Source organism: Perognathus longimembris, chromosome 12 (genome assembly GCF_023159225.1).
Source record: "Perognathus longimembris pacificus isolate PPM17 chromosome 12, ASM2315922v1, whole genome shotgun sequence".
NCBI classification, from domain to species: domain Eukaryota; kingdom Metazoa; phylum Chordata; class Mammalia; order Rodentia; family Heteromyidae; genus Perognathus; species Perognathus longimembris.
In genome coordinates this window covers 23,103,461-23,129,173 of record NC_063172.1, presented here as the reverse complement: position 1 = coordinate 23,129,173, position 25,713 = coordinate 23,103,461, and the positions used below count along the sequence as shown (strand labels likewise).

Below are 25,713 nucleotides of genomic sequence, written 5' to 3'. Positions count from 1 at the left end.
GTTGCCGCCCTCAAATTTCTCACTTGCAGTGCTGCCATTTCTCCTTAGCAGTGAGATAGGGAAAACTCCCTGAAGGTTAAAAAAGAAAAAAAAAAAAAAAAAAAAAAAAAGAAAGAGGGACAAAGTTGAGGCGCTTGCACTTGGGCTGGTCCTAAGGAGTTCCACGTCCACGGCTGTCACTTTGTGCAGGATGGGCACGGCCCGAAGGCTGGAGAACTCGAAGGCACGGGAAGACCCCGGACCCAGGATGACCCCGCACGAGGTTCCACTGAGTCCCTCCCGCCCCCCTCACCCCCATCTCCAGGAGGTGTGATGGAATCTTCCTGGCGTTTCCAGTTCAGTTAGAGGCTTACAATCAGAACGGAAGGCGAATCCTACTAGGGAAATAGGGAAGCTGGGGACAAGTCAGGTACTAACGGTGGGACGGCAGGAGGTGGCCGCTACCGGCTGCGGGCCCAGAAAACCGAGCGCTGACCGCAGGAGGTTAAGAGAACGAACACATTTAGAGGAAGAATAAATGAAAACAGAATGAAACAGGAGTGACGGGCACTGAAAAACGATGCGGCGTTTGTTAAAAATCCATTCTGGTGAAGGAGGGAGGGGAGAGGGAAAAAAAGAGAAAAAAAGAAAGAAACCGCCTCACCCACAACCGGCTCCGCCGCCCAACCCGCAGGCAGGACGCAAGGAATCTGGTAGCGCCTCTAGTCGCTCTAGCTCCACCCACTTCCCCCCGAAGCCCCGCCTTAGAGCTGCGTGCACGTGCGTGACAGACACCGCCCTCCCAGATCTCTCAACCAATAAGAGAGGACTTCGTCACTCGTCTCTGCCAGGTCGCAGGTCACGTGACGGCGTCTCCCCTGCTCCACCCCCGCCCCTCCCCAATTCCTCTCCTACCCTTCCTGCCTGTAGGTTCTAGGAAGATGGCGAAGGTCTCAGAGCTTTACGATGTCACCTGGGAAGGTAATGTTTTGAAACAGGGCGGGCTCCGGAAGACCCAAAGCCATGAGAAGTAGTTGGGAAGTCCCCACTTCCCTCGGAGAGCTGGGTTTCCCCGGTCTGTCTTCGGCACCCGAGTTGACTCTCCCTGGACGGGCCAGGCTTAGGTAGAGGTGGAGGCTGACCCCCTTTCCTGGCCCAGGCCACTGACTGCGGCGTTCCCCGCCGCCTCTGCCTGTCGGTGAGCTGACAGATCTCCCCTCCCGCCCGGCAGCCCGAGGCTGCTGCTTGTGCGAGGCCAGAGCGACGTGGGGCCGGCGCTGTCACCCCTTCTCTCCCCCTGGTTAGTCGGCGGCGTGGAGCTGGAGGAGGCGGTGGTAATTGAAGCTTTTGCAGCCGAGAACCACCGAGCCTGTGAGGCCTGTGATGTGTGTGAAAAGTGTTATGGGTCTGTGCAGGGAGGAGGGTGTGTGGGTTTTGACACAGGTCTGATTCCTCCACATGCACTTTGCATCTTGTTCTCTTCTCAGCTGGGTTTCTTGTTGCTGTTTTTATTCTCTGCCCCACATCCCCTTAAAGTACGTTTGTACTCACAACACAGCTTTATGTTTAACTCTGCTAGTAATTTCTGAAGGCGAAACATACCGGGCACACTGTGGGACAGGAGCTCATGTGTGATGCCATTCTACCCTTCCCCTTGTTTGACTTAAGAGTCAAGCTATCTTTTTTTTTTCTTTCTTATTTATTGTCAAAGTGAGAGTCAAGCTATCTTTGGACCAGTTCTATAAGTGTTTTTCCCCCCACCTCTGCCGCCCCCAAAATTTAGTGGGTGGGGTGCCAATGGCTCTTGATTGTAATCCTTGCTACTCTGGAGGCTGAGTTCTGAGGATGGACATTCAATGCTAGCCCTGGCAGGAAAGTCTGTGAGACCCTGATCTCCGATTAACCACAAAATAAACTGGAAATAGAGCTGCAATTCAATTAGTAGAGCCCAGGAACCTCCCCCCACTTTCTCTCTCACACACATAGACCCACAAAACTTTATATATACTTTTAGTAGTTCACAATGCTCCATTGTCCAGTGAATGCCAAACAAAACGGAGTATTTGCTGTTGGGTTGTGAAGAAATCTCTCTTTTTTTTTTTTTTGGCCAGTCCTGGGCTTGGACTCGGCCTGAGCACTGTTCCTGGCTTCTTTTTTTTGCTCAAGGCTAGCACTCTGCCACTTGAGCCACAGCGCCACTTCTGGCCATTTTCTGTATATGTGGTGCTGGGGAATTGAATAGAATTGGCCTCATGTAAACGAGGCAAGCGCTCTTGCCACTAGGCCATATCCCCAGCCCCAAGAAATCTCTCAAGCATTATAAAGTTGCAAATATATAAGGGAAAGGGAAAAAAAATACTGGCATTGTGTCCTGCAACACACTGAACTGTTTCTACTTGTATAAGGGGAAATCCATTATATTTAAAAATTTTGAGTGTGTGCATGCACCTGCCTGATTGTACTGAGGTTTGAACTCAGGGCCTCCAGCTTTTTCCTTTCTTTTTTGCTCAAAGATGGTACTGTACCACTTGAACCACACTACCACTTCAGGATTTCTACTGCTTAATTGTAAATAAGCATCTCTTAGTTTTATATACCCACACTTCCTTTGATTGGAGATCCTCAGCCTCCTGAGTAGCCAGGATTACAGGCATGAGCCACTAGCCACAGTTTACACTCACATTTTTAAGTGTACATATCAAGTTAAGTAAGACAGGAGTTTCTACCCTCAGAGACCTCACTGTCCAGTGGAGAAGAAAATCCAATATGTAGTTTTAGAATGCCTGTGTCAGAGTATATCCCTTCAGTCGGACAATAAATAGATATATGCATAACTGTTCTTTTCATTATTTTAAAGACATATTTTAGGGAATTCAAAGTAGTATTAGGAAGATATGTTTAGGATAGCTTTTTTTTTTTGTATTTTGTAGCACGTATGCAACTTGAAGGATTAGTAGGTATGTAACCACCTACTTTCAAATTATGTGATTTAATGAAGTCGCTTGGCCTTAGCCCTGTGGTTATTATAAAGAGAAGTGGTGTAATTATATTTGGAAAAAAACCACAACAACCACCAAAAAAACTACCTCACAAGTTGGTTGGGGAACAAAAGAAAAAAATACATTAAAGTGTCTAGCAAACATACTATGTCCTCCTATAAGATATCCCCAGCTTTATTTGGAGATAGTTTTTATTGAATGCCTCAATTGTCATGCTCCTTTTTTGTCCTAGAGCTAAGCACAGGCTATTTCTTCTATCAGAAGTGTTCTTCCCTTTGGCCTCCTTATTTTTTCTCCCATTAACTTTTTTTCATTTATTAGAATTCCTAAAAGGTCATATATTGCAGAGGACCTTCCTTGACCACACGTGGCTACACCCCATTTTTCTATTCTTCCACTACAATTTTATAAAGAAGGAAATAAACCCACCCTCAAATTAAAAATCAACTAAGCCTACTTCTGGATCATGTATTCCCAAACTATGGAAACACTTAGTTGATTCTTCTAAGTTACTTCTGAGGTACTTTTTTTGTTTACTATCACTTCACTATTACTTGCCATTTAGGAGGAAATCGGTGATTACTGACTGAATGAGTTGTGAATGGTATTAATAATAAACTACCAAATTGTTGATCAAAGGTTATATATATATATAAATCATTTTTCTCGTGTTGGGATCATTTCTTCAGTATCTTTGGTAAACTTAGTCAACTCAACTAATGAGCAAAGTTTGCTCAATTGTGAAATAAAGGTTTAGGACTTTCTGAAACTAAAACTCTTTTGCAATGGAATTTTAAGAAAAGATAATCTAGAATTTACAGACTTACAGTAATAGAATTTTAGAAATGGAATGTTAACAAAGGGACTCGACATTTAATTTGGGAAGAGGTAGTGTCAAAGCTGTACAATTCAATGGAATTCAGTTTAATAGCATCCAGAATTGATAAGTTCAATTCTTTTTTTTTTTTTTTTGGCCAGTCCTGGGGCTTGGACTCAGGGCCTGAGCACTGTCCCTGGCTTCTTCCCGCTCAATGCTAGCACTCTGCCACCTGAGCCACAGCGCCACTTCTGGCCATTTTCTGTATATGTGGTGCTGGGGAATCAAACCCAGGGCCTCATGTATATGAGGCAAGCACACTTGCCACTAGGCCATATCCCCAGCCCAGTTCAATTCTTTTGAAAAGAAAATTTATCACATATTTATAAAATACCTATTTATAAATCTGAAATATAGAATATATGACTTATTTATTTGTTCAGCCAGTTGAAAGCACCTATTATGTAGAGGATTTCTTCATTGGTGGGAAACAGAATTTAGACTAACAATCAAAACCAGTCAAATTTCTTGAGAATATGTGTTTAGATGGGATTGAATAAGATGTCTAGCACAATGCCTTTCATATAATAGGCACTAGATGAATATTTGTTGAAAAAATTAATAGTTGAGAAAATTTTAGTCATTTATGCTCACTATCCTTGAGCTATATCTCCACATCTTTTCCTTTTAGTTATTTTTAAACTAGCATCTAAATTTTTGCCCAGGCTGACCTGGGAAAACCTCTTGTTTACAACTTATGTGTAGCTAAGATGGCAGGTCCATGTCACCAGGCCCAGATTATTGATTGTAGGCATGACTTGCTGACTTTTTCCCTGGGCTGGGCTTGAACCTCAATCTTCTCAAAGTCTGCTCCACCCCTACGCCACCCAAGTAACTAGGATTATATGTGAGTTCCTGTGCCTTGCCATAGCTCTTTGCTTAAAATATTATCAATAGTTGTTAAGCTGAGATCAATAAATTCTTGATTCATGCTGGCATAAGTGTTAAATACTTCATGAACACCATAAGGTTGTATGCAAAGCTAATTACATATATGCACGTGTATATTTCTGGGAAGAGATGAGCGAAGATCTTACGAATTAAAACATCTAAGAAATGATTATCTTCTGTGGGCAGTATCATCCACATTCAGTTTAAATATTAGCCTGTTTGGTAACATTGAAAATAGTGGAGTACAATTACTGTAGGCATTGTTCTATTTCTTGAGGGTACAATGCTGAATAAGATAGATAGGATCCTAAGTTCCATGGAATATATGTTAAGATTTTAGTTCTAAACTGAAGATCTTTTTTTTTTTTTTCTTTCTTGGCCAGTCCTGGGGCTTGGACTCAGGGCCTGGGCACTGTCCCTGGCTTCTTTTTGCGCCACAGCGCCACTTCTGGCCATTTTCTATATATGTAGTGCTGGGGAATTGAACCCAGGGCCTCATGTATACGAGACAAGCATTCTTGCCACTAGGCCATATCCCTAGCCTAAACTGAAGTTCTTATATTTTCAGTTCATACAGGACACACCTTCCAGATTGTCCTCAGTTAATAAAACTCAAAACTGAGCTCTTCTTCCTGACAGACTATGTCAGCAATACCACTTCATTCTTTTTGCCTTTGGAAAGATGCATGCTACCATTTTCTCTCCCTCCATCAATAAGATGAGTCCTGCTCAGCTTTTAAGATATAGACTGTTTTTGCAAATGATGCTTCCAAAAATGAATCCCTCTTTTCTACATTCTGAACTTCACATTAAGAACTATTTCTTAGAAAGTTACTCAGTGCAGTTATACATGCTAACAAATGCTTGAGTGTGTGTATAAGTTGAAATAAAAGTTTTACTTAAATAGTATGAGTTATACATTCTTTTCTATTCATCTTGTTTAATTTCCACCCAAATACTATGAGAAATAACAAAACATTTCATATTGTGTTAATGTGTAGTATCATGTGTTGGGGAAAACATTTCTGTTGGAGTTCTCTGGATGTTAACTTTTTTTTTCTCCAAATTAAATGGGCTGTTTTCACATGAACTCTTTTCACCATCCTTCCACAATCCGATTAGACAAATTTGTGGGATTATGAATAATTTAAAACTTATTGTATCGTAAGTACCCCTTTAAAAATATGCTAGTTCATGTAACTGACTCTGTGTTACCTCAGAATTTAATAGTTACTATGAGGAGGGAGAGAGAGGAATTTGGACCATAGGAGACAGCAGAGCAAAACTCAGGCATACTTTTCCATCTTTTTCAGCTCATCCATCTTTTCACAATTAATACCCTAGTCCTCATGGAAGAAATATGTACAATAATCAGAGCTACTCTTTTAATGATGATCCTTAGGTCACCTCACAGCATTTATACAGTAGTAAGTAAAATGAATAAGCAAGCAATGAACATCTTTACCGTGGTAAATGAAATGACTTTGTATTTGAAGCATGTGTATTTGGCCGGGGTGTCATAGTACAAAATGAAACAAACGTATTTGAGGAAGGAGTACCAAAACGTCTTTATATTTAGCTGGAGGATGAAACTATTATTCCCCTTAAAGTAAGAGTAATTAAAAATTTTATAGCATTTTACATTTTGTGAGGTGCCATGTATATAAATTACCTAATATTAGGAATTCTAAACACAGGGACTAAGCAGAGGAGGAAAATGTTTGAAATTGGATGAAAGACAATAGTAGCTTATGATGAACTGGTAAAGTGTTTGCACTGTTAAATAACAGGTCCAAGATGAGCATGCAATGTTCATGTTAGAATTTAAATGCTAATCCTTTAACTGTAGGTCTTTGCCCTTTCTGCTACTTAGTGTTCTGGGTGTCGGTGTCAGCATTTTTCTTTTTTGTAAAGTACCAAATGGTAAATATTGTTTTGTGTGCTGTATGGTTTGTTTCAGCTTGGTCTACAAACAACCATGGACATCTCCAAAATGAGTAAAGGTAGATAGATTCTGATAAAACCTGCAAAACAGGTGGCTGTAGAATTTGAACCTGGGGTTTTAGTTTCTTGAGCTGTATTTAAATTCTGTGACCCAAATGCCATGTGAAGAATGAAACCAAAATAAATGGTTGAATTAGAACAAGATGAGTAAAACTGGCTATTTTCGAATATGCCATTGATTTAGATGGCTTCAACCCCTGTTGATTCAGTAATCAAAGTAGAATTAACCCCTAAATCATTTGCATGAAAACAGGGAAAGAACTAGAGGGGAAATACTAACAATTTTTTTTTAGCACATATACTAGGCAATTACCAATTTGTTTGTTCATAAAAAACAGATGATACATCATTTGTAGATGAGAACATTGAAGTCCAAAGTGATTTAACCCCACTAATACCACATTGCTAAAAAGTGATGGAACTGAGATTCAAAACTGAGCCATTTGTATTACTATTATGGAATACCCCAGACTGTACTTTGTTTTGTTTGTTTCTTGATACTGGGACTTCAACTCAGGGCCTGATGTTTGCTTAGCCTTCTGGCTCAGGGCTGATACTCTTACCACTTTAGCCATGCCTCCAGCCCCACTTTTTGCTTATTAATTGGAGATGGAGTCTCAGGTTTTTCTCACTTGTCTGGCTTTGAACCACTGTCCTCTAGGTCTCAGCCTCCTTAATAGCTAGAATTATAGGAATGTGCTAAATGAATAGCAATTTATTTGGCTTACGGTTTTGCAGGTTGGAAAGTCCAAGATTGAATGTAGTATTTAGTATTTGTGGAATTTGCCTTGTTGTGCTGTCCATAATTGGACAAAAGAATGTGTGCAGGAGGGGGCTGAATTCATGCTTCCATCAGGAACCTAAGCCTGTGATAATTAAACCTTCCTTAGTAAATAACCTCCTCCTCTTATAAAGCATTGATCTATTCATTGCAACAGAGACCTCATGACCTAAACCTTTCAACATGGTTGAACATTTGGTGGTACATTTAAACCATAGAAATGCTGCTCATTACAACTTCTAGAAATCCTTACTACATAATGTGCAGAGTTTTTGTGCGTTTGTTGTTTCACTGCATGTATTTGGCATTATTCATGTTATTCTTTTAAATACAATCAAGAGAATTTCTTTAAGTGTCTTTTGCTGTTTATTTCCTTGCTTTCATAATTAAGGTAGTTTGTGGTGAATACGCTGATACTCTATGAAAATTTTACGTTAAAAATTTTATGTAGCAGTGAATGAGCTTTATTGCATGTATTTTTCTAAGAAAATAATCCTGTCTTTTGTCAAACTCTGGAATTGGTCTGTGACCAATTAAAACCTGTAGTTAAAGGAGTAGAGGATCTTTGTAACAGAACACATACACACACACACACACACACACACACACACACACACACACACACACACACACACACACACACACACACACACACACACACACACAGCAGAACCGAACTCAAGGTCAGGGTGCTATCCTTTTTCTTTTTAGTTCAAGTTCAGCTCTCTATCACTTGAATCACACAGCTCCACTGAGCTACAGGCACCCACCTTTATTGGTTTTAGTGATAGTTGTGATATCAGTTGTGATACTATTTTAGTTTTCTAAAGGATCTGTTGCTCTTGGTACTTGGTTTTCTATTTTATCAACTTTAGATATTATATATTTGTATACTAGTTTGAGTTTATCTCTATGTAGTAGCTGATTATAGTTAGTGTTTTGGACATTGTTATATGTGTACATTTGTGTACAAGCACATAAATAACAAATATTTCTTTCAGAAATGCGAGATAAGATGAGAAAATGGAGAGAGGAAAACTCACGGAATAGTGAACAAATTGTAGAAGTTGGTGAAGAACTAATTAATGATTATGCCTCTAAGCTTGGAGATGATAGTAAGTTCTTTGAGTTATGTATTGCCTTCAGGCATGTGTTATTTATGGCTCTTTATTATTTTTTAACTTATCTTCATGTATTTATTTTTCTATTGGCCATTATCACTCTTATCTGTGACCTTTTTGTCTCAGCAAAGTTAATGGTGCTTTGAGAAAGATTTATAATTAGTAGTAATAAGGCTGTCAGATAGTTTTGTTTTAAAGCTCACATGTCTGCTAAATGTCTGGCCAAAGTAGATTTTATAAACATATTTTATTCTGTCCAAAGTATCTTTTATACAGAACCTTTTAGAATAGTAAAGTGTATTAAATGAGTAGAGATTTTTACTTTATATGACAATAAATATTTTATTCCACTGAATGCATCTCCTTAATTCCAGAAATAATAAACCAGTTTTTAATAAAGTTCTCTAAATTATCAGAAACTATACACATTCATTAATTTCTGTTTGAGATATTTTTGTATTCTTTTTTTCCCCCTTTAGTTTGGATCATATATGAGCAGGTAATGATTGCAGCCCTTGATTATGGTCGAGATGATTTGGCTTTGGTAAGTATTTAAACTAATTGTATTGTCTTATGTTTAATTTCCTTTGTAAAGTGTATATAAGTAGTTAAGAGTTATATATGGGCTGTTGTACGTGTTTCCTATAATGAGTTTTGTGTGCTGCTTCTTTTAAGTGGAGAGTTGGGTTAGTAGCTAAAAGGCATAGTGCTTGCCTAGCACAAGGCTCTGGATTGAAATCTCAGCACCTTGAGGATCAAAGGAAAAACATACACAGAAAACAAAATAGTGACTAACCAGACGCTTTTCAGATGCAATAGAAATTTGTGCATTTTTCATAACCCATTTAGGATACATAATATAATTACTGCTCTTTAAGTTTTTTTCTTTTTTTTTAAACCAATTATATTTTCAGTTTTGTCTTCAGGAGTTAAGAAGACAGTTTCCTGGCAGTCACAGAGTCAAGCGGTTAACAGGCATGAGATTTGAAGCTATGGAAAGGTAACCAAATCTTGTGAACAATGTGATTCCATTTAAAGATGTCAATATAGAAACCAATATTTAGATTATCCTATACCCGTGGCATATCTTTAATTTCTAAAACTCTTACTGCTGAGCTCTAGACTGATAGAAGAATGCTTTCTAGTACAGATAAGGATGTGACATAAAATGTAAATCCATTTACTACCTCTAGCCTAGTCAGATTAGATCATGTTTTGAAGTAGAAACTGGCTTTAGATCCTGGTTCTAGAATTTCTTTTCTGTTTGTTTGTTTGCTCTTTTAGACAGTCTTAGTACTACAGCACAGGCTATTGCCTGCATTAGCTTTCTGAGTGATAAGATTATGCGCATGTACCACCATACACAGCTTCCTAGTTTTTGACTTGACATTATTTAACTTTTTAAAAAATACTCTTTAGTTTTATTTCTCTAAAATAAGGGTATTGCCAATATCCTAGGACTTACAGAAATACACACAGATACACACATACTTACACATTTTAAAACAAAGAATATGAAAGGACTTTCTAACCTTTTTAAAAACACCACCTTACAAGTAACATTTTACCTAGAAATGGAAGAGAGAAAAAATTTGTTATTTTAATTGAAACATAGGGACCTAATTGTCCCACCCTTCCTTCTTTATTCAGTGATAACTTCTGAAGCACATCTGTGGGAAACTACAGAAACAAATTAGTAGTTAATCACAGCTGAATGTAAGTTATAATGGAGTTTTATGCCATGTTTGAAACTAGAGACATAGGCAATACCAGGTGATGTAGACTTCATATGCTCTGTTAAGGAATTTTATTGAAGCTTGGAGAAACCATTACAATATTTATGGAAATGAATACTAGTTGGATTGCTTAGTAAAAACACTATATATGTGAATAGTAAGTAGTCTCAGAAAGAAAATAGTTTTTGAGACTGTTGTAATTGTCAACTATGGCACAAAGTATAGAGAAATGAGGATGAGTGACAAATTAAAAGAGGCAGAAAATGGGCTACCAGTTATATTTTGTGGTAAATGGAAAATATGAAAAATGATTTATTTTTCTGTTTTGAATACTTAGTTGCCACCAACCAAGTTTTACATATATATGTGTATATATATATATTTATGAATGGTGATGAGAAAAATGTAGGTGTAGGTGGAAAAAATTTGAGTTTGAAATACTATTAGAATTCTGACTGCAAAAAATAAGGAGGCAGTTGACTGTATATTCTGAGGGAGATATTCATAGGAACAAGAAAAGTTCACTCCCAGATTTATGCTTGTATTGGGAGGTTGGAAAGATCACTCATACCAAGTAGTGAGAATGTCCTCCAACACAAGTTTTATATCAAGAATATTGAATGTATTTTTGTTCGTTTCTAATAATCTATTCTTCAGCTTTTTTAGTAATCAGAAACATAGATATATGTCAGTCTATGTTTATAATAGCCAATCTATTTGTTTATATTATTACTTGTTTATATTACTTTTTGTGCATCCTGTCCAAATTTTCCCTAAGGGCCATGAATGTATGTAAGTGTTTATACTTCCAGTCTATTGATGCTAATGTTTCTGCTATGTTTGGTTCTGATGCCCCAACCTGGTTGCTAATTTTTATCTTTGTATTTAGACCAAATTGAATCAATATCTTTTGAAGTAAGTTTTTCTTTATGTATTTTATATATGATGTTTTTTAGATTTTTATTGATAAATGAAGATGTGAAAACAAGCATAGTAATTATGAATGCACTTTAATTCTTGCCAGTATAATTTTTCTTCGTATTTACTATTTATTGGTACATTTTTAAGGTAATGATTCTTAAAAGTTTCTATTTCTTTTTAAATAGATATGATGATGCTATACAACTCTATGATCGAATTTTGCAAGAAGACCCAACTAACACTGTAAGTTTGCAAATGGGCCTGAAAATGAGCTAATGTTTAATTTAAAAGCTACAATTAATTCATAGAGCAAAATAATGCAAAACTACATATGGGCCAAGTTTTGTTTAATAGATTTGATATTCTTCACCAAGATTTGACTTCTAGAAGATGTCTTATTAGAAAATAAGTTTGTTGAAATTTGTGGGAAAATTAATTATATTCGTACATAAAAGCCCAGAAGAACTCTATTTTTATAACATTTTGTAGATATATACTATCTTCTTTATGTAGTTATTTTTTACTTGTTTTAATAAAAAAAACGAAAGAAGTAATTAAATCCTTTACTGGTTAGGTAAACATTTTTGAACAGATGATCAATTCAGTTTTGCCAGGTACATTATTTTCTCATCATTATCAATTGTCCCTTAGTCCTTTGTTTTTTTCTTTAAATGTTAACTCAGTACTCTGATGAAACACCAAAATGTTTATATCCTACCACTATGTAAGTTCTATTCCTATATCCTTGGAAAACAATGTTCTAGCTATTGATGGAGAAAGAAGGCCATATAAGAATTAAGATTAATGAGCCTACTAGCACACTGACTTTACTGTTTTAACATTGAAGTTACTGTGCAGAAGACATCACTTTTTCCTTTTTTCAAAGCAATTGAGAAAGTTGTGCCTCTTTCTTATCCATAGTTGTGAATCAGATTTTTGTACTGTCATTATTTGGTTATCTGGAATGCTTAAAGGTGATCACATGACTTAGTTGTCCTGTTCTTTTCCTACATATCCAAGATAGAAATTAGGTTATTCATTAAAGCTTGAAGGGACTCAACTTCAAACTAATATGCATTCATTATTATTTGAAAAACAGTTGTTTTCAGTGTGCTTGGTTCTAGAAGGAAAAGTGGATTAAATATCTTAGCCTTGCTTTTATAGATGCAGAGTAATGTAGTAATTTTACTGTGGTCTTTGAAATACATTTACTGAAATCAGAACTTTTGTGTGGTACTGGGGTTTGAACTGAAATTCTGATGTTTATTAGGCAGATACTCTACATTTGAGCCTCCTTTCCCCTGCCCCAGCTTTGTTTTGTTTCTTTAGGTTGTTTTTTTTTTAATAGGTATATGTCTGTGTGTGTGTGTGTGAGAGAGAGAGAGAGAGAGAGAGAGAGAGAGACAGAGAGAGAGAGAGAAAAAGAGAGAGAGAGAGAGAGAGAGAGAGAGAGAGAGAGAGACAGAGAGAGAGAGAGAAAATCCTAAAGTTTGAATCCAGGATATGGATGCTGTCTCTGAATTATTTTGCTCAAGGCTGGTGTTCTACCACTTGAGCTCAGCTCCCCTTTCAACTTTTTGGTGGTTAATTGGAGATAAAAGTCTCTTGGACTTTTCTGCCTTGTCTGCTTCAAACCTCAGTCCTCTCTGTTGTCCTAAATTCTGATTCTTGTTGTCTTGCTGTATTGGACTCATAAAGAATGACCATGGCTTAAGATGCAAAAGGACAGTGAGTTGGGGAAAAACATTAAATTTCAAATAAATGTCATTAAGTAAGTCTTAGCATTATAAGAAGAATTCAATGGTTAGAATGTTTCAATGGTTCAATGGTTAGAAGTTTCAATTTTTTCCTTGGCAAAGTTTTCTTTTGTTTTGTTTATGTAATACTTTGTGAAATGGGCATTCAAAACGTAGTACATGCTGATGCTAAAAATGATAATACAAAATATGTGTTAAAATTAATTCAGTTCTTATACTTTGGGGCCCACATTTCCTTCTAATAGACAAACACTAAATTATTTTTGTTATTTTTTCAGAGACTTTTGTTTTATGTACATACAACTATATGTTTTGGCAATTACCTCATGAAAAGTTCCCCTTTCACAGGGAAATAGTTGGAAATTCAAGAGTAGCATGCATTGCTTAACAATGTGTCTTTGACAAGTTGTCATGTCATCACCTCCTTCCTGTTGAATTAACTGCATAGCATTGAAATAGTCTTTAAGTTCTCCCTGGGTACACATTTAGATTGATGCATTGTAGCTACTTATACCGTTATTTTATTTTCCATTATTTATAAGATAATTATTTTTTGAAAGTAATTTTTAAAAGTCAAATTCCCTTTACAACATTCTAGAGCTTTGCAGAAGCAAAGTACCCTCTAGCCTGAGGGTACTGGCCTTAACCTGTGCAGGATGCTCCTTACCTAAAAATATTAGTGTGGCTTCCACTGTAGAGGAATGATTTTATGGTCAAATAAATGAGAAAACTAAACATAATTAGGTATTTTCAGTATATCCCTTATGAAACTTAGACTGTTGATATATTACATCCAACAATTTTTACTATAACTTCATATGTGTTATTTGAAGTTCAGTATTTTAATATCTGTTATTTGGAAAGATTGTAGATTTTTCTTTTAAATTCTAAAAAAGTTGTCAGAACTCACATTTCCATAATGATATTCAAGTGCCCACAGGGAGATTTCCTTTTCCCTAATCTTTACTATCATTCTACTTCTCAAGATATAGATCTTATGAATGAGACAGAGTAGAAGACTTTGGGTTGGATAAAGATTAGGATTTCCTGCTGGCTTTTAATTATCAGAATTTCATCAGAATTTATTTGGATGAAATGATGCGTATATTGTGCTCATCAAAAACAAGGTGTATTAGATTGTTAGAAGAATGTTTGAATTCCCTAGTGAGATGTCATGGGGTATGTTTATAAACTCTCGCTAAGCAGTAGTTCTACAATGGAATTTCACTGGCACTGAGATAATAATTTGCACAGTCAAATCACCTTCTTTGCAAAAACTCAGCGAATCATGAGGGCCTAATCCTTTATTAATGTCAAACCACAGGCTGCAAGAAAGCGGAAGATTGCCATTCGAAAAGCCCAGGGGAAAAATGTGGAGGCCATTCGGGAACTGAATGAATATCTGGAACAGTGAGTGTTTACAAGAGGATTGTGTTTTGTTATTCTGATAAATCTTTTTTAATTAAAATGGAATTTGCATTTGATTTTCCTATTTGCCTCCATGCTGTTCATTTACAGAATATCTACACACTTACTCCTTCCCACTTTCCTCTACTAGATTTGTTGGAGACCAAGAAGCCTGGCATGAACTAGCAGAACTTTATATCAATGAACATGAGTAAGTTGTTAAGCACACATTACGATTTTATTAAGGGCAGTTTTCATCACTGTATGTTCATAAGACAGTGATTTCCGAAGGAAAAGTGACAATTACCTTTATTTTAAATGAGAGATAAAATAAATGAGTAATTGAATGAAAAACAAAACAAATAATTTGCAGATGATTATATGTGAATAGTTAATAAGTAGGTCATCTATGTTTTGCTGGTTAGTTTGGAAAATAAATTTTCCTTTCAAACAGATAGCAAGGGCTTCATTTGCTCAGCTGTTATTTTTTTGAACTAAAATTAGTGAATTTTTAGAGTCCAAATACAAAGAGTGTAATACTCCCTGCTGTTCAAAGATTCTGTCAAGTGTATGCATTATATTAGCCTTAATTCTAAGAGAATCAGCTCTTCCAAAGTAGAAGCGTTGTGTTGCCTGGGTTAAAAACTAAGAATAATCAAGAATGTTGAATGCTATAGGAACTTGATTATTGGATATTTAATGTTTTTGTTAGCTTTCTTATTGATGTAGTGACAGGAGGAAATCCCAGTGTGAGAGGATTAGTGCCAAGTCTTAGTGCAGGTTTTCTAATATCACAGCATTAAGACTAACCTCTATCTAGAAGCCTAGGCTCTCCCCGCTCCTTCTCCCTCCCCCTTATTTCTGAATCTGAAGTATATCACACTGGTTCTTTCCTTCTTTTTGAGAGAATAGAATCAGATTTTCACACACATTTCTTACTGTGCATGAATAGTTAACCTTGTTCTCACACTATGTACAACTGATAAGAGTTAAGTAAAATAGAATGAAGACGTTTGTTGCCTTTCCCTAGATTTATATGTATAATTTCAAATAAAAGACTGAAGTAAAGTGAGAGCTAAAATAAAAGTTATAGCTACCATTCAGTTAAGTGTATAATATATTCCAAGAACCACTCCTCATTTGTCTGTTGCATGAAACTCTGTTTATGCTTAGGAAACTATTTACCTAATTCTATTTAGAATACACACATGCACACAGACGTGCTTACATGTATATGCTGGAACATATACATGCATATACATGCTTATATGTACATGTAAGTAAATGTTCTCATTCTTTCATCTATGAGACTATATAATACTTACATTTAGATGTTATAAAACTCAGTTTTCAGAATTCAATAAAATATAAATATTGATGATTTTAGTTTGTTTGTGAAACAACTAACAGTCATTTAAAAATTTTTTTGACTGAAAGCATTTGAAAATATTTCACACTGAGTGTGGTGGTTCAGGCCTATAATATCAGCTCTCAGAAGGTTGAGGCAAGAGTGCTATGAGTTCAACACCAGACTGGTTGCAGTAGATAGAACTTGACTCAGGAAAACAAAAAGAAAATAAGTGAGTAAATAATTAAAAAAATTTTCAAATCATTGTATATGTCTCTCTGTTTTCTACTTAAAAAATAGCCAATGCGGAAAATTTGGAAAACTCAAAAAGACGAATATTACTTCTAATTCCATCAGCCTATGTTAATACACAGTTATCAGCCCATTTCAATCCTATGAACGCTTATTCTTTGCCTTACTATCAACTTTTGGTATCAGCTTAGTTAAAGGGACATGTAAAAGAAACTGTCTTTTGATTTAGATATTTTAAGTAGAGACAACTTTCTGCCTTTCCTTTTAGAGATATGGTAATTAGATATCGTTATAATACTTTTATTCTAGGTATTCAGTTGTCCTTTCAGTCACTCATTACATTCCTCTTACGTTTCAAGAATCAATGCTAAGTTTTCCATATAAAACTGCAAACAAATAGCTGCAGATTTAAGATGAGAATCTATATGTAAGATATTTCATAAATCTAAAATATGCTATAGTTTCTGGGTAGTCTGAAAAGTGCAATTGATTCTTCAAGCCCTTTGGATTTGACTGCTTATGTCTCTTTTTTTTTCTGTCATCACTGAAAATTTCAAAACTGGGTTTCATTGGGGTAGTGTGCATTCAAGTAGTATCTGTAGTATTTATATAGCTTTCTGGAGTTGCACAACCTGAGATTCAGTTTATTCTTCTGTGCCTCATTGTTCTCAGTTGTAGATTAGTGAAAATGATTTTTTTATTTTTTAGTATTCTGTAGGATAAAATGAGTTGTTATATATAATATATTTGGTGCAGTATATAACACTTAATAAAAGGCAACTATTGTCAATATACATGTATAGAACTGACTTTAAAAACTTTAAAATAACTATATTAGGTGTTAATCTAGGAGTATGTACCCTAATAGATGAGTGATAAATGCTACAATTAGCTATAGGTACCTTAGTGAGAATAAATCTGAACATCTGTATTCTTTAGGATTTCCTATAATGAGGATATTCACAGGGTTTTAGCATATAAAGTATATTTAGGTAAATTGTAGTCATATGGCTTAAAGTTGTTTCTTCAGAGCCCTTTTGGCAGTTCTCTGCATAGGTTTTCAGCAAGATTTTTGTTTTATTGCCACATGATTTAATAGTAGTAAAGGCCATGTCAAAACGAACTTGATTCATAGGTTTAGAAGTAAACTTAAGTTATGAGAGGACTTTGTAATAGAATACATGATATCTATACATATATTACATGTAAATACAGATGTTTATATATTATATATACATACATAAATATATACACACATATTAAATTAGATAGTACTTGATAAAATATTTCCTTTTTATGTGTTAGATACTTATAGACTTACAACAGTATCTTTATATGTTGGTCCAATGTCTTAAAGCCCATGCTACTAATATTTAGATGTCATAATAATGACCCAATCTTTTCAAGTGTAGTATCTATTGATAATTCATAGGCTGATTTATATTTTAAACATATATTTACTTATTTATTAAAACTTGTAATTTCATTAGTATTTTGAGTGCAAGAGAACTGCTAATGAAACTTCTTGAATTGTTTTAGGAATATATATCTAACATCACTAAAATGATTTTTAGACATACCTAACATAAAACTGGTGACTTTAAGATAAAATACTTTAGATAAAATTGGGTACTTAAGCTTTCTCCTATTGATATTGTTTAGCTATGCAAAAGCAGCCTTTTGTTTAGAGGAGCTTATGATGACCAATCCACACAACCACTTATACTGTCAACAGTATGCTGAAGTAAGTATTTTCAGAAACAACCATATGTGATTTTATTTTTGTTGCTGTTGCATATTGTATGGTACTAATATTTTCTTACTAATAGGCAACTATGTGAAGCTTTACAACATCTGATGGATGTTGAATTAAAGAATCAAATTTATGACCAGAGATGTTGAGCATTTCTTTATGTATCTATTGACCATTCTTATTCCTTCTTCAGAGAAGTCTCTTTTTAAGTCTTTAGCCAATTTTTGGGGGTGTTGTTTCTTTGAGGATTTGGTTTTGGGGGGGTTAATTTTTTGAGCTCTAAGTGTATTTTAGAACTGAGCCCTGTCTGATGCACAGCTAGTAAAGATCTCCCGATTTGTGGGCTATGTCCTTTGTCATGCAGAAACTCTTCAGTTTAATGCAGTTCCATTTATCCAGCCTTTCTTTGATTTGTTGTTTCTAGATATTTTAGTAGGAAGTTTTACCTCTGCCAAAGAGCCCTAGTGTTTCCCCTAGCACTTCCTGTAACATTGAGCTCTTTGATCCATTTGAAATGGAAATAAAGGTTTTTGTTGTTTTTGTATTTACAGTTATTTCTTTTTTCTTCCTTTAGTTTATTCCTTATTGTCACTGTTTTTGATTTCTTTACCTTTTGTCTTGTATATAAGGGTTTTTTTTTTGTTTGGTTTTGTTTTTTTTTTTGCCAGTTCTGGGGCTTTCAGGGTCTGAGCACTGTCCCTGGCTTCTTTTTGCTCAAGGCTAGCACTCTACCACTTGAGCCACAGCGCCGCTTCTGGCCATTTTCTGTATATGTGGTGCTGGGGAATTGAACCCAGGGCCTCTTGTATAAGAGGCAAGCACTCTTGCCACTAGGCCATATCCCCAGCCCAAGAGTTATTTTTTTTTTTTAATTTTTATTTTTTGGCCAGTCCTGGGCTTTGGACTCAGGGCCTGAGCACCATCCCTGGCTTCTTCCCGCTGAAGGCTAGCACTCTGCCACCTGAGCCACAGTGCCCCTTCCAGCCGTTTTCCATATATGTGATGCTGGGGAATCGAACTGAGAGCTTCATGTGTAGGAGGCAAGCACTCTTGCCACTAGGCCATATTCCCAGCCTCGCTTCCGGCTTTTTCTATATATGTGGTGCTGAGGAATCGAACCCAGGGCTTCATGTATATGAGTCGAGCACTTACCATTAGGCCATATTCCCAGCCCTTGTCTTGTATGTAAGTTTATCTGATTTGAGAATGGGAAGGGGAATCACAGAAACAGGGGGACAAATATTGAGCAGTGTTATTCAATAGACACTGTGTTGTAAATGAACTCAATTTGGGGGTTGTCAAGGGAGAAAAGCGGGAGAAAATGTGGATGGGGTAACACTTTTTAAAAAAAATGTACTCATTACCTTACTTATGTAACTGTAACTCCCCTGTACATCACTTTTACAGTAATTTTTTAAAAATAGACTAACATTTTAAAATTGTAATATTGCCATGAAAATAATAATCTTTAAATTCTACTTAAAAGTCATGTTTCTGGACTTTGTGCTGTGTTTTAATACTATTTTCTTTCCTAATTATTTCACAATTGTAACTCCTTAATTGCTTTGGAAACTTGTATAATGATTATGGTTTTAAAAATCTGTATCCTTGTATATTCATAACAAGACCAATATTTGGAGATGTGGAAATATTTATTTACTTTGCTCACTATTAGGAATAGCAGTATAATGCTGTAAGCTTAGAAAGACTTCATTATTATGGAATGTAAAAAGACAGTTCAGTATCTTAAGTCTAGGTTTATAATATTGGTGATAAAAATAGAATGTTGTGAAGAATATTCAAAGCAATCGAAATAGAAATTGTATTGCACTTTTTTATTATGTCAAAATTTTTACTTTAAAAACTACTCAGTCTTTAATGTTCATAGAATAAAATAGCTTAAAAAGAGAAGTTATGCTTTAAATTTTAGATTAAGTTGAAAACCTAAGGTGAATTCTTTTAACATCTTGCATTTGTTTGCAGAGTATCTGTTTCAATTACTTAATGTCTATGGTACGATGAAACATGCTATATTTCAAAGTAGTAAAATAAACAGGTTTCAGTGCTCTGCAACTTTTAACAGGTCAAGTATACCCAGGGTGGACTTGAAAATCTTGAACTTTCAAGGAAGTATTTTGCACAAGCATTGAAATTGAACAACAGAAATATGAGAGCATTGTTTGGGCTCTACATGGTAAGTTGAAATGTGTGCTTAATGTTACTTTTACAGAACTTGTCACTTAAAATCCATATTTACACCCCCACCAATCATTCTTTGCTAGTTTTTATGTTTTGTTGATTAGCATAGTTTTAGAAAGGGATATAGTTAGAATATGTTTCAAAGGAATTTCAAGAAAATATTCCTGGATTCTACCGGAACCAATTGCAGTGACTTGGATGGACAGTATAGATAACACTATCTCTTCGTTAAACAGATTCAAATGATACCTCAATAAATTATTACCAGTAATAGCATATATATATATATATATATAGCACCTTTTGTGACATGTGACTGGCATTGTTATTTATCCTACTTTCTTTGTTGTTGTTGTTTCCAGTCCTGGGGCTTGAACTCAGGGCTTGAGCTCTGTCCCTGGCTTCTTTTTGCTCAAGGCTAGCACTCTGCCACTTGAGCCACAGTGCCACTTCTGGCCTTTTCTATATATAGGTGGTTCTGAGGAATCAAACCCAGGGCTTCATGTATACGAGGATATTCCCAGCCCCTACTTTCTTTGTTTTATTTTATTTTTTTGTCTTTCATTTTTTGGTACTGGGAATTGAAACTAGAACGTCACACTTGCTAAGCATGTACTTTTCCATTGAGCTAAGTCCCAGCTTTCTACTTATACAAATATGGATGGTACTGAGGATTGAAATCAGGGCCTCACCCTATCTTAATTAAGCAAGCACTCTTCTACTTAAGCCATGTTGCCAATTTTTTTTTGCTCTTCTACTTTGATTTTTACAAAATGTGTGAAATTTTGCCTGGGTTGGACATTGATGGGATTACAAATATGCATTACAATACTCTTATTTCTAAATCACTAAGACCTCACATCAACTATTTCAGTGTCACTTGTACCATTTCGCAGATGGTAAAACTGAGACATAGAATCAATTAATTTACACGACATTGGACCTAGCTGCTCAGATTTCATTACTGGCATTTGGTGCTAAATCTTTTTTTAACCACTAGATTTACTGAAATTCATACCGAAAAGGTGATCTTAATTGTTTTTATGTATAAAAAATTTTGTACTGGCTTACAGATACTGCAGTGACAGGAGAAACGTGTTAAAGAAAAAAACGTAAATCCTAGATGAGGTGTGAAAACAAAGGCTAAACTTCTTTTTAAAACACATGGACAGATTGTTAAAAATACAGTGTGTCCAAGAATAGGACAAAACTTTTACTGTAGTCTCCTCAGAAGTATAAACATAAATTTTAAATCTTGCCTATGATTTTGCGTTTTATAGATTATTATATAAATAAGAATCCCTCAGTTGCATTTTTAAAAAGGAGATGGAGGTTCAAATTATAATCACTAGTAAGTTCTGTAGAACACAGTTTGAAAGCTTTGAAAATGATGAAAAAAGGATTATAGATAATTATTTTATTTCAGACCCAAGTCTGATTACTTCTATTAGACTTTTTTTTTTAACCTGTAGTGTATACAGTTGGACTAAATTATTTTTCAGTGTATAAAGTTGGACTAAATTATTTTTCAGGTTCTGACTGATTTTAGAGTTTATATAATCAAGAAAAATGAAAAAAACTAATAATGTTCTAATGATAAAATGTTCTTTTGACTTATAAAATGTTTTTGTACTTTTTTTAACTGTCTAGGGATCTCACCTTAAGTATGTGTGGTAAATGCATAATTAAATTACAGATATTATTTAAAAAGCATTTAGTTTTTCTTGTTATTTTGCAGTATGATGTATTTTAAAACAATTTCATTTTAACACTGATTTTATTCAAGTTTATTTACTTTAAAAATCGTTATATAGTATTTTCAAATTTTGTGTTAACTACTCGTTGCAGTTGTGACCCTTGCATGTTTTTTGTTATCTTGATTGGAAAAAAAGGAATTTTGTTTTTGATGATTTATTTTTCTGTTTTTAGTCTGCAAGTCATATTGCTTCAAATCCAAAAGCAAGTGCAAAAATGAAAAAGGACAACATGAAATATGCTAGTTGGGCTGCTAGTCAGATAAACAGAGCTTACCAGGTTTGTATTGATAATTTCCCTTTTTTTTTTGCTATTACTATATTTATTACAATTTTGTTAATGCTATTTTAGTAATTATTTTTCTACACAATTTTTTTTAAAGAAACAGCTGAGTTTAAATGGTGTATTTTCTCTTTAGTTGAGGGTTTGTTTGGTTTTTTTTTTTTTGGTGTTTTTTGTTTTTTTTCAGTATTGAAGATTAAATTTAGGACCTTCCAAAGTTATGGGGAAAACATTCAACTATTTGAGTAATGCATCTAGTTTAAATGTTACACTTTCAGGAAATTAAACATATCCAATGATACAAAGTATTATTAAGTTGATTTCTCTGGATTGTTTTTGTCTTTTTAGTATACATATATATGTGTATGTATAGATATGTACATCTATATTAATATGTGTATTTGCACATGCTTATTGTAAAGGTGATGTTCTGAGAGGTTACAGTTACCTAAGTCAGATAATGAGTACATTTCGTTTTGAACAGTGTCACTCCTTCTCTTGCTTTCTCACAGTTTTTCCCTCCTGTCCCCATCAAGAGTTGTATAGTTCATTTTCAACATTGTGTCTAGTGAGGAACTTTGCTGCATTTGTTCACTCTTTGTCCCACTCTTTCTGAACTCTTTCTAAAGGGGGCTTTATCCTTCCAAAGACAGATAAGTGAACACACAAGAAAGAAAGTAAAGAAAATAAAAACAGTAACAAAGAAAAATATCTTACCATGTAGGTTTTAAGATAATTTTCTTACCATTGTGTTTCTACAAAACTCAAAGGCAAATAGAACTTTTGTACTTCTGGGCCTTTATCAAGTGTGTTTTAATCATGTAAATTTAATTTTTAGTTTTATGACTTTTTTTCTCTAAATGTAATTTCTTAGTATTATTTTCACATAGTCTTAGAAATCTCAATGACCCTACATTTGGCAAATACAAAGAGTTGTAAATCATCAGAAAGTATAAAATACACAACATATAGCCAGTCACCAATGGGTCACTTTTTTAATCATAGGAGGCTGAGATTTGAGGATCACAATTCGAAGGCAGCCTGGGCAGGAAAGTCAGCGAGACTTTTATCTCAAATAAATTACTCAGAATATACCAGAAGTGGTGCTGTGGCTCAAGTAATACAGTGTTAGTCACAGAGAGGCTCAGGGACAGTGCCCTGGTCCTGAGTTCACACCCCAGAACTAGCAAAACTTAAAAAAGAAAACAAAAAACAACAACAAAACACAGCTTATTTAGAAAAAGTTTAAGGTATGTGAATTAACTTCAGTGAGAGATTTCTCAAGAACTTAAAAAATGCAGGAAAGCAAAGCCTAAATTTATGTTACATCAGTTTAGAGCTCTTACATTAATTGAATTTAAATTTTAATTAAGTTAAAATTTTAAATCAATTAATTTAATAAACGTTTGTTTATTTCTTAGTTTTCTTTGAGAATATTCTTTAGGAGAATTTCCAGGAAATTTTTAGCAGGAAATTTTCTCCTGAGAAATTATGAACCATACATACATCTTGTATGTTTATAAAATAAGCCTTTATATAAAGCATTTACTCTTTTTGCTTAAACATTCTTTACCTATATTTCTGAAACATATTGTTATATTATTTTTAGGATAAAATATTGCTGTCAAGAAACTCAATGTCACCCACAATTTCTTTCTTAAATGACTTAAAAGAGTTTTTTTTTTTTAACCAGGAAGTACTTAATTTATTAAGCTACTGCTTTTCTTTTTTTTTTTTTTTTATTAATTGGACATAAATTTTTTTACAAGGTGTTGTGCAAAGAGGGTGCAGTTACATAGTAGGGCAGTGTGTACATTTCTTATGATATCTTACAACCTGTTTTTCTATCCCTTGTCTAGGTCAGGTTGACATATATGCAATATACAATGTATCAAGAACATATACAGTATTCACAGACTTGGTCTCTACTGTCTCTCCGTCTCCCTTTGTTAACAGTCATATATCAGGGAGATCATGCCCCTTTGTTTTCTGTGTTCTAGGCTTGTCTCACTCAACATTATTTGTTCGAGTTCCGACCATTTCCCTGCAAATAACAATATTTCACCATTCCTAATCGCTATGTAGTATTCCATTGTGTATAAGTACCATATTTTTTGGATCCATTCGTCTGTGGAGGGGCATCTGGGTTGTTTCCATATTTTAGTTATTGTGAATTGTGCCGCGATAAACATGGTAGTACAAATGCCTTTTTGATATCTTGGATTTTGCTGTTTAGGATAGATGCCTAGGAGTGGTATGGCTGGGTCATAGGGTAGGTCTATATTGAGCTTTTTGAGAAACCTCCATACTGTTCTCCAAAGTGGTTGTACTAATTTGCACTCCCACCAACAATGGAGAAGGGTTCCTCTTTCCCCACAGCCCCTCCAGCATTTGTTGTTTCCAGAGTTCAGAGTATAGGCCATTCTAACTGGGGTGAGGTGGTATCTCAGGGTTGTTTTTATTTGCATTTCCTTTACTAGCAGGGATGTTGAGCATTTCCTCATATGTTTCTTTGCCTTTTTTATATCTTCTCTTGTGAAGTCTCTCTTTAGCTCTTTTGCCCATTTCCTAATAGGTTTATTGGGCTTGGAGGGGCTTAGTTTTTTGAGTTCTCTGTAGATGACCGATATCAGGCCTTTGTCTGTTGCTGTGCTGGTAAATATCCTTTCCCATATCGTTGGCTGTCTTTCTATTTTGGTGGCTATGTCCTTAGCTGTGCAGAAACTTTTTAATTTGTAGTAGTCCCATTTGTCGAGTCTTTCTCCTATTTGTTGTGCCCCTGGGACTCTATTCAGGAAGTTCCTTCCTGTGCCTATAAGTTCTAGTGTCTTTCCTACTCTGTCCTTCAGTAGTTTCAAGGATTCAGGTCTGATGTTGAGGTCCTTGATCCATTTTGAGTTGATCTTGGTGCATGGTGATAGGCTTGGGTCTACTTTGAGTTTTCTGCATATGGCTGCCCAGTTCTCCCAGCACCAGTAGTTGAAGAGGCTATGTTTATTCCATTGTATATCTTTAGCTCCTTTGTCGAATATCAGTTGGCTGTAAGAGTGCGGTTTTATTTCTGGGTCTTCAGTTCTAATCCATTGGTCTTCCGATCTGTTTTTATACCAATACCATGCTGTTTTTGTTATGATGGCCTTGTAGTAGATCTTGAAGTCAGGTATTGTGATACCTCCTGCATTGCTTTTTTTGCCTAGAATTGCTTTGGCTATTCTAGGTTTTTTGCTGTTCCATATGAATTTATGGATTGGTTTCTCTATTTCAGTGAAGAATGTGGCTGGGATTTTGATAGGTATTGCATTGAATTTGTATAACAATTTGGGCAATATGGCCATTTTCACTATATTGATTCTGCCTACCCATGAGCATGGGAGGTCTTTCCATCTCCTTGTGTCTTCTTTGATTTCCCTTATTAGATTTTTGTAGTTTTCATTGAATAGGTCCGTCACGTCCTTGGTTAAGTTGATCCCTAGGTACTTTATTCTTTTTTTGGCTACTGTAAATGGAATTGTTTCCATAATTTCCTTTTCTGTTTGTCTATTGCTGGTGTACAGAAAAGCTGCTGACTTTTGTGGGTTGATTTTGTATCCTGCTACTTTGCCAAATTGGTTTATTAGGTGTAGGAGTTTGGGTACTGAGGTTTTTGGGTCC

At 35.3% G+C, this 25,713-nt stretch overlaps 1 protein-coding gene across 1 annotated transcript in view; it reads left to right on the top strand.

The window, feature by feature from the left end:
• The first annotated feature begins 849 nt into the window (after window positions 1-849).
• Emc2 (ER membrane protein complex subunit 2) overlaps window positions 850-25,713 on the top strand; it is a 30,768-nt gene continuing 5,904 nt past the window's right edge. The window contains exons 1-10 of the mRNA XM_048358840.1: window positions 850-960; window positions 8,533-8,646; window positions 9,132-9,196; window positions 9,567-9,652; window positions 11,495-11,552; window positions 14,391-14,476; window positions 14,625-14,684; window positions 17,736-17,817; window positions 19,910-20,020; window positions 21,955-22,059. Coding sequence (XP_048214797.1) covers window positions 921-960; window positions 8,533-8,646; window positions 9,132-9,196; window positions 9,567-9,652; window positions 11,495-11,552; window positions 14,391-14,476; window positions 14,625-14,684; window positions 17,736-17,817; window positions 19,910-20,020; window positions 21,955-22,059 — 807 coding nt within the window. The 5' untranslated portion in view covers window positions 850-920. The remainder of the gene's footprint in view (window positions 961-8,532; window positions 8,647-9,131; window positions 9,197-9,566; window positions 9,653-11,494; window positions 11,553-14,390; window positions 14,477-14,624; window positions 14,685-17,735; window positions 17,818-19,909; window positions 20,021-21,954; window positions 22,060-25,713) is intronic.